At 36.5% G+C, this 9,528-nt stretch overlaps 1 protein-coding gene across 3 annotated transcripts in view; it reads left to right on the forward strand.

Moving 5' to 3' along the window:
- The window catches only part of HELZ (helicase with zinc finger), a 174,019-nt gene extending 165,444 nt beyond the window's left edge, over positions 1-8,575 (forward strand). For all 3 annotated transcript variants that reach the window (XM_074388875.1, XM_010342501.3, XM_074388876.1), the window contains one exon: positions 1,829-8,575. In XM_074388875.1, the coding sequence (XP_074244976.1) occupies positions 1,829-2,163 (335 nt within the window). In that variant the 3' untranslated portion in view covers positions 2,164-8,575. The remainder of the gene's footprint in view (positions 1-1,828) is intronic.
- The last annotated feature ends 953 nt before the right edge of the window (positions 8,576-9,528 follow it).

Raw genomic sequence — 9,528 nt, forward strand, 5'->3', positions numbered from 1 at the left:
ATTTAGTAATAATAAAAGTATGATCCGCATAGACAGGATGTTATTCAGTGAATGATTAATTATGTAACCATTCAAGGGACAGGTAAATGAACAGTCATATTTTTACCTTATGCCAGATAACAAAGTAAATTGCCGATAGATAATATTTTAATTTAAAACAGAAAACCCTAAAAGATTCACAAAAAAAATGTAAATTTTTATCTGACTTCACATAGGATCTAGTTCATGGATTTACTTAATAAAATCTGAAACATTTGTTGACAAAGTGAAAGCATTATAAATAAAATTAAAAGGCAAATGATGAAACAGGTGAAAATATTTGCAACATATGACAAAAAGAATAGTATTCTTCACATGTAAAAAGTGCTTACAAAATAATAGGAAAAAACAATAGAATAGTATGTCCAATAGAATAATGGACAAACATAGCCTGCAAATAGGAAATAAACAGGAAAAAACTGTCCATACACACCAACTATCAAGGAAATGCAGATTGTAACCACAACAAGATAATGATTTACTTAATAAAATAGGCTAACTTTTAAACAGCAATAATCCCAGTGTTGTGATAGGGGAAGGCCATGGGCAAACGTGGCTGGCTGAGTACACGTGGGCGGCATCTTCCCGCAAAGCGGTTTGGCCACAGTTGTCAGAAGCGTTGTACACATAGGGGTTTATCCTGAGGACGTAGCCATGAAGTACGTGAATGTGTACCACCTGTACATCCCGCCGTACACCTAGGCATTTACCCTGAGGAAGCAGCCATGAATATTTAGAAATTTTTACCTGGAGCATCTCAGTCTATAGAAGAGAAAAATTGGCGGTAATGAACATTTCTAAATATGAAACATTACCTAAGTAAGTTATGAAATAATCTAAATCAAGTACTTAGGGAAAAATAAAACAGCAACTTAAGGCAGGCGTCCCCAAACTTTTTACACAGGGGGCCAGTTCACTGTCCCTCAGACCGTTGGAGGGCTGCCACATACTGTGCTCCTCTCACTGACCACCAGTGAAAGAGGTACCCCTTCCTGAAGTGCGGCGGGGGGCCGGATAAATGGCCTCAGGGGGCCGCATGCGACCCGAGGGCCACAGTCTGGGGACGCCTGTAAGGCTTATCTCTGGTATTGGGAAGTATGAATTGTCCTCAATGAATTTGTGTTATGTTTATAATCCAGTACAATGTTATGTAAATTTGTAGAAGATTGAAAAGAAAAGCAATTATTTGAAAGCAAGCTATGGTTTAGTGAGCAGTAAGATTAGGAAGGATGGAGTCAAATTTTAAGCGAGCTTGAAAGGCAGATTATAGGAAATGTGAAGTCATTTACAGCCCCCATGCCCACACCTTACTCCATGTTACTCAGTATATAATACAGGGAAGGGCAGCATTTTAAACAAATGGAATCCCCTGGTACTATTACTTAGCTCAGTAATAAAAGCTCTTTTGACCAGGAGTCTGGATATGCAGCTCCTTTTTATTTAAGAGAGAACACGTGCCTGTTTACAAACTATGAGCAGTTACTAGGATAAATATCAAAGTGTACGGTTACACAAACTAGTTTTTTGTTTCTCAGCAAGCCTTCAGATTTGAACGTGGGTTTTTATATGTTAGCTATTACACTTCTCATAGCTGTTCTGTGTGTCTATAAGATAGAGACATTTGGTTGGATGTGTTGTGATTTCAGCATTCTGTGGCAGACGATGTCCATCCTTGTGGCTGTACTGCCAGAGTTCCTGAAGATGAAAGCCAGTTCTGACACGAGTGAATGAGGCGCATGAACATTGCTGGGCTCACCCTTAAATCACTGTCACTGTTCTCTGCTTTTAGCGCCACCCAAGACTGTCAAACCCTCTGAGGATCAACTGAAGTCGGAGAACCTCGAGGTGTCCAGTTCTTTCAACTACAGTGTGCTGCAGCATCTCGGCCAGTTCCCACCCCTCATGCCCAACAAGCAGATTGCGGAGTCGGCCAATAGCAGTAGCCCCCAGAGCTCTGCGGGGGGCAAGCCCGCCATGTCCTATGCCAGCGCTCTGCGGGCCCCTCCAAAGCCCAGGCCCCCTCCTGAGCAGGCCAAGAAGAGTAGCGACCCTCTGTCTCTCTTCCAGGAACTGAGCCTGGGGAGCTCATCCGGCAGCAATGGCTTTTACTCATATTTTAAATAATCACTTTTTTTTCCCTCAAGGGAGAATGTTTTAATTTCTGTTTGTATCACTAGAATTAAGGTAGTTGGACTTCATCTATAGATGCGCAGTTCCCTTTGTTTTAATATTAAGTATGTTCTCACTTAATTGCTTTGCTGCTAGACTTACAACTAATTTTTTTAAGTATATTCCATTATTTTGCATTTTTGATGTGTCAAAACTTTGACAGCTTTTATGTAGAATAAAAAAATTTTTAAATTTGTGTATTGTTACATATATTTGCATCAAGCTAGCAGCCAAGAGGTTAATTGTGCAACTATAAAAAAAAGAAAAAAAAAATTTTGTCTAAAATATATTTAAAAAGAAAAAAAAATTGTAAGTAGCATTTACATTTATTCAATAATATTACCGTATGCTGGGTTTCTGTACCAGAAATGGCCAGTTGATGTACAAATGTATGTTATTTTTGCTTAAATTCATTTAAAATTTTTTAAAATAAAGGGGCAGCATCTTCTAAATACTTTTAAGTTTTATCAGCCTTTTTTTTTTTTTTTTTTTTTTTTTTTTTTGGTGACACGATGCTGCATTCTAAAACTTTTATAGTTTTAGACTATGTATGATGTGCTGTTGTAATCTCCATCCACCGTAGGATAGAGTTAAAGGCATTCTTTGCAGGCATATTTTGTATGCCACTGTTTTTTGAAATGTGAAAAAAAACGTTGGCATACTTAGTTATTTTTGGACAAGCTACACTTCAAGCTTGTTTTTAATGTTAATTTGATAGTGTGTGTTTTTTTTTTTAAACAAATCAAGAAGCTGAAAAATTTTTAGGATTGTTGGTGCTTAGTAGACTTGATAACTATTTTAAAAATGCGTGAATCTAGTAAAATTCTTTTTTTCTCACTGTGCATGTGTAAGTGTTTGTGACCTGGCTCCCCTCTTCTCCAGTGGTATAAAGAATTGTGCCGCTTCAAGGTTTGGGTCTGTTTTCCTCCAGTAAAAATTTTGGTACCTTATTTGCTGTTTACATTAAAATGTGACATTATATGTGGCAATTCAAATATTTTGCTAGCTGCCTTGTTTGAGGAACACCATTAAAGAAGAAATATGATGTTTGTCAAAAATGTATCAAAATTCAGCAAAATCTGGGGCAGAAAACTACCCCTGTTTTTAATGTCTTTCGATTCTTCTAAAATACCCCTATTGAACTTGTATACAATATAAAATTTAAATAGCCATCTTAAATATTCTACCGTCTGAAAATGGTTTTGAATGAATTTTGGTAAAATCCAAAGGAGAATGTTTACCCTTTTGAAACTGATGGTCTTGTCACACATTTAAAGCAATATATGTCCTTATCATTTTCCTGATCTAGTAATACTACTTTTATATTTCAGAGATACCTAGAAACTACAATATAAACTTAAAAAGAATTAAGATGAGGCTGGGGAACCTTTCAAATGAATGCAATCTTCCTGATGATCCTTTCAAAAACAGGTTTTTGAAAGACCACTTTTAACAGCCTATCCTATAATCAAAGTACATTTTTAAAACCAGGATGAAAAGTGGCAAGGATAAAGAAAAATTACTGACATTTCTTCAATGACTGGCGTTTAGTTTGTGTTGGCCAGCTACGACCCCTTTTAATGCTCAGACAGTGTGGGATAAAAGAGTGCCTTTGGTTAATGGTTAGCAAGCCCCAGGATGAACGCCATGTGCCTCTTTTATTCAGCTCTACTTTTCTGCAAAGGGTGCAGTTTATTTGTGTGTGGCTTTGCATTACAGACTGTGGGTCTCTGTGTAAGGTGGCAGACATAGACCTGTAAACTGCAGATGTGTTAACGGTTAGCATAAATCACAGTTGGAAAACTGAGCCAGCAAGTTACGGCACCAGGCTTTCTCTGTATGATGTCAGATCACCACATTTAGCAATGTCAGATTTTACTCCACATCCTTCAGTAAGGAAGAAAAGAAAAGGTTTTGCCACGTAGCTATGTACTTTTAAGTCTAAGACAAAACCCAAGATGTAGTCCGAATGAAAATGAGATCTCTTTGATTTGAGGGTGTTATGGAAAAGAATTTTCTCATCAGTGGTTATCCAACCCGAAGCCCCCAACATACAGGACTACAGTGCAAGCTAGATAAATGTTCAAAAGCATTCTTATAATATGAAGACAGAATTGTCAAGTCAGGGCTCAGGTAACCCCTGGTCATGAGGTCATTGCCTAGTTTTCTGTTTTCTATACTTGAATCTTTAAAAAGCAGTTTTTAAATTATTTATATTTATATTTAGTTAAGGGTCATAGGGTCACATGTGGACCCCATCACCTTGTATAAATATGTTGATGGTGGAAGCTTTGGATAAGGAAGCTATTAAGTTGTCAGGACATCTTTATTCTAAGCAGTTATTTCTAAAAACTAAAAATAATAGCTACTTATTGGCTCACCACTCTGCTGTGAGTATATGAGCACTCCTCATTCCCTTACCGTTTCCATAGCCAGTTAAGGATTCAAATGTTGCTTCCTTCTGATGCTTTTCTTAGATTCTGCATCAAATGCTTATTTTGACTTACAACAAGCTTACTCTTCCTCAGCATTACGCAATGCCATCTTTGTAACCGTGCTTTAAAGAACCTGCTCTTTACGCATAGTATCTTACTGTAGCATTTTGAGCAAGTCTTCTGTAAGAATCATTGCAAGTTTCCATCAAAATGAGGCATGTCATCTGAGTACATCTCACTAGAGTGAGTCACCTTGGTTAAGAGCTATTCTTTGGATATTACTTGAGTAGTATTAGCAGGTACCCATAAATCAGATTTATGAAACATAATTTATATACTAGGTTCAACCCTTAATATATACATATATATGTATAGTATATGTATATATGTATATAAAATTTTTTCCAGAAAACTTGATGATAGCTCTCAGATAATACCAAGTATTACCAGCTTCCATTTTCTTCAGGTTTTTTTCTGAGTGAGGTGAATTGTTCGTCTTTCTACATCTTTGTCCTTTGTATCACTCTGAAGTTTTTTTTTCTTTCCAGAATATTTTGTTTCATTTTTTAATTTTAGTGCTACTTGAGATTTTCTTTTCTTTCTTTTTTAACCTTTAAGACATTATCTTGGATGGTAGAGTTTGTAAAGTAGAGCATTGATGCTGAAAAATTTCTTTTCATGATCTAAAAATATTTTGTTGTGATTTGAAGAACCTCATTCCATGTAACATGGATATTTTCTGGTGTGTTTTTAAAGGGAGTTTTGGTTGTCATTTGGGCATATGCTTTGCCAAATTGTTACAGCAGAACTTTGTTTTTGATTAATCGGTAGTTAATTATTGACCATTTAAACTAACATGACCTTAATTTTCCTTTCCTCACACAGATAGGCTTTCTATCCAGGTCATTTTTTTTTTTTTTTTTTACACGTGAAATAACAAAATGCTTTGTGTAGATTTTTTTTTTTTTTTAATCAGATTTTAGAATAAGTTTAGGTTTGATGTTGATGTAAACATCAACTGGTCTTTTCAGTTCAGAGAACTGCAGAATAAGTCAAATAAGCAGAATTCCCACTGCATAAGCATTACCTAAATAAACATAGCAATTTCTAAGACCTATTTGTGAAAATACTCTCCTTTTTTATGGAAGCATTGGAGTTGCTGAGAAAGCTAACCGAATTTCTCAACTTTGGGATAATTAATATATAGTATTGTGTTGCTCTTGTGTAGTTGATTTTATGGGTTTAATATTTTTCATCTCAAGAGCAAAGCTGCAGATGTAACAGATGTGTCTCTAGCCCCCTTAGCTAGAGTGAGTCACCTTGGTTAAGAGTCCGAGTGTGAAGAACAATTTGAAGATAAATTTTAGTATTTCAACCATTGTTATTAAGAAAATTAGACTTACTGAAATACTCATTTGAAAACAGACACCGTCTATAGCATTGTTTAATAGTGGAATTGTTTGTAAAAGGGGAATCCCAGAAACAATCTACAAAAATACAAGATTAAACTTTAAATGTATTGAAAGATACAAATTGGTGCTTTCCATGTTACGTAGGCTAGCCATCGTTTTTCCCTCCAGCTCCTCAATGGTAGTAATTTATGATTTACCAGACATTATTTCTTGCTCACCATCCCCTTAACATATTGAAAATCCTGAATTTCTACTGCCACACTCTATGTTTTCCTGAATCACAAGTTAAATGTCTTAATGGATCTGTCTCTGCTTTTTGCCATCTGATCTACATTCAAACCACCTAGAAATTAGAATAGGTAATATTCTAACTATGAATTCTTGTTCAAAGTTTTACTTAGTGGTGTTCATCACTTATAAAGATGCCATCTTGAAAGAGTAAGTGGCATGTTAGTGTTGAAAGTGCTAATGATACGCGCCTCGCATTTCCCATCTGCTTGAGGGTGGACATTTATTGGCTGAGACTTTAAAGCTGCTAAATTCACACTTACTGCTTTCATACCTGTTTCATTAGTAATGGCAAGACCATTGTTGCAAGGAGTGAATCTCACTAAACACATTCATTCTATTACTACTTTAGACTATGAGATTAAAGAGATTTAAGAACAATTTTAATGTAACATTTAAAATTTTTGAACCAGTTGATAGTGTCTACTTTGGAGTAGACTATAAGGAAACAGTCACTGGAGTTTTTAAAAGTTTTTTAGAGGGAGGTACCTGATAGAAGAATCTAGACTTAGAAATGTGAACTGTGGTGCAATCCCAAACCCAGTTCTGCAGTGGTAGTCTAAGACGTCTAAAACTGGAGTGTTAAGAAAACCCAGAGACATTCATATAGTTTCAGTAATCAGAGTATTAGACCAGACTTTATTTGCAATTTGTTCAACAGAGAGATTTTATTTTGATACAAATATTAAGCATAAAGCATAGTAAGTTTTATATAATTCTATGAGTTCATTAAACAATATTATGACATTTTCATTATGTTCGTGGGGAGTCTTTTTAACTGTTTCTACCTCATATATGAGGTCTCTTCTGTATTTTACTTTGCATACTAGCATGTGATTGCCTGCCTTAGAACTATGTAGAGGAGGGGAAATCATTATTACCTTTTAAGAAATTTTTGATGTTATGAAGTAAGTGTTTTCATTAATACTTTTTTAATGTTTGAGAAGTAAAGGGGAAAGGGTGGCAAATTACATAGGTCACAACACAGAGTAGAAGTCACATAGTACTATCTATTTACAAATCTGTCCTGTTTTAAGGTTTTAGAACAGGATGGAGCAGTGGTTCTCAAACTTCAGCCAGTATCAGAATTGCCTCGAGGTCTTGTTAAAATTCAGATAGCTGGACCTAACCCCAGCATTTCTGATTTGGGGCTGGAGCCTGATAATCTACATCTCCAACAAGTTTCCAGGCAGTGCTGAGGATGCCAGTCCAGGCACCACACTTTGAAAATCACTGGTCTGATTCTCACAGTGAAAGTCTCAGAGACCTTCAAAGTCTGAACGTCTTTTCAACCATGCATTGATTTTCTCAGTGTAAAAAACTGATCTCTGGAGACATTGTTATAAATCTGGTGCCATGAGTGGAACAGTCGTGGAGAAAGGTCTCCATGGAGGGACAGGACGTTTGGTTTGGCTGCCACCCCTCCTCGTTCTCACCCCTGCTGGGGTCTCTGCTGCTCTTCCACAGTAAGGTGAAGGAGCTGTTTGGTTTCTAGGGTGAGTTTGGTTTTGTGTACGCTGCTGCCCTGGCTTCGGTCTGGAAGCTGTGCATTTGTTTGGTGTGGTTAGAGTCTCCCTTGATCCATATGCATGGAAATGAGAATCCTGGAAAGAAGCCATCAGAATGCCACGAGAATGCACCTTGCATTGATCGAGGCACGCAGTGCAGGAGCCCCTGCCCTAAGGTGGCAGTGGCACAGAGCATCGAAAACAATAGATAATCCCCAAATAATGTTTCCGTTTTTATGGTTATTATTATTTTTTTGGCTGGGGAAGGGTGATTAGGGCAAAGGATTTGATTTTCAAATTATGTGTTTCTCAGGTTAACAAAGTTATTTTAGATCCTCTGCCATGCCAGCAGGTGTTAGAGAGAGCCTGAAGTGTTACATGTGGCAGAAAATAAACGTCTCTGATTACTTTGCTACCTTTAAAAAAATCTATGTGTGTTTGCAAAACAGCCTAGGGGGATCTCCCACCTACACAGCATGAATTATTCGTAAGTCATAGGTGCACATGTATGAGCAAGTTATTTTTGAGAAAGAAACTGCCTATAATATAAACCTGTCAGGACTTTGGGTATATTTTAATTTGTGTGTTGTTGCTGTTTTAATATTCACGCTGGACTGCATCTTGGCGGGTATTGGGCTCTGCTTTTGGTTTTTAGTTTGGCATTGAATTTACTGAGATGCTAGGAAGATAACAAAATCTATTTTTAAGGTAATAGAATACAGAATGACTTAGGTGTAAAAGTACACATGAAGACCATCATAGAATGCACAGTCTTTCTTACTGAAAAGGCTCGCTAACCTTTGGAGAGGATTGTTTATATTTTCAGCACAATTTCCTTTATGCAGTCCCAACTTATAGGGGAGCTTTGGTTTATTTACACTTTGCTTTGCACGATAACCTTGTATGTGAAGACCTCTTTATATCTTTCAGTAGGTCAGAGGGCTCCTTGTCCTGGTTGAAGTCCCAAAGTGTCAGTTACAGTTGAGAAAATGTTTCTCGGCCTCCCCCTATACAGAGGAAGGGTCCTGGATTTTCATAAATCCAGACCATACCTGCTTCCTATAAATCCATGTATATGACATTGTACTGTACCTGATTTCTGTGCCAGTCATATGACCTGATTCTTTAAACCCCATGAAGGTACTGGCTATATGTAGTAGTTGTATCCTAGGTAAATATGGTGACTAAAATACTTCTAAATTACAAAGATAATGAGTTTTGCATTTTATTAAAAGGTCCTGTTATTAGCGATACAGGATTTTTTTTTTTTAATGCTTCAGACATATAGTTCTTATCTAAACCTGTTCAGCTAACTTCATAGATGAGTTAGTTAGCAAATTCATACTGGGTCTGTTTTGGGAAGACTTCCTGAGGGAAGCTGTACAGAACTGAAGTGGTCAGTTTTATCTTTCGAAGTACCAGTTATATAGCCATCTAAATAAGCATAATTTATGGCAAAATTGAAACAATTTTTTTTCTTTGCAGTAAATGATACCTCATCTAAGAGGCTCTAATAACCTAAAGAGTTTATCCTTAAAAGTAAAGGTGACTTTGTACCATAAAATAACCCCAAAGCCACTCTCTGGGGTTTTTTTTTTTCTTCTTGTCTTTTTCTTTTCTAACTTAGTTTTGGAATTACGTTAGCGACTTTGGTTCCATAAAACAAGTTTTCAACTT

Source organism: Saimiri boliviensis, chromosome 17, assembly GCF_048565385.1.
Source record: "Saimiri boliviensis isolate mSaiBol1 chromosome 17, mSaiBol1.pri, whole genome shotgun sequence".
Lineage (NCBI taxonomy): Eukaryota > Metazoa > Chordata > Mammalia > Primates > Cebidae > Saimiri > Saimiri boliviensis.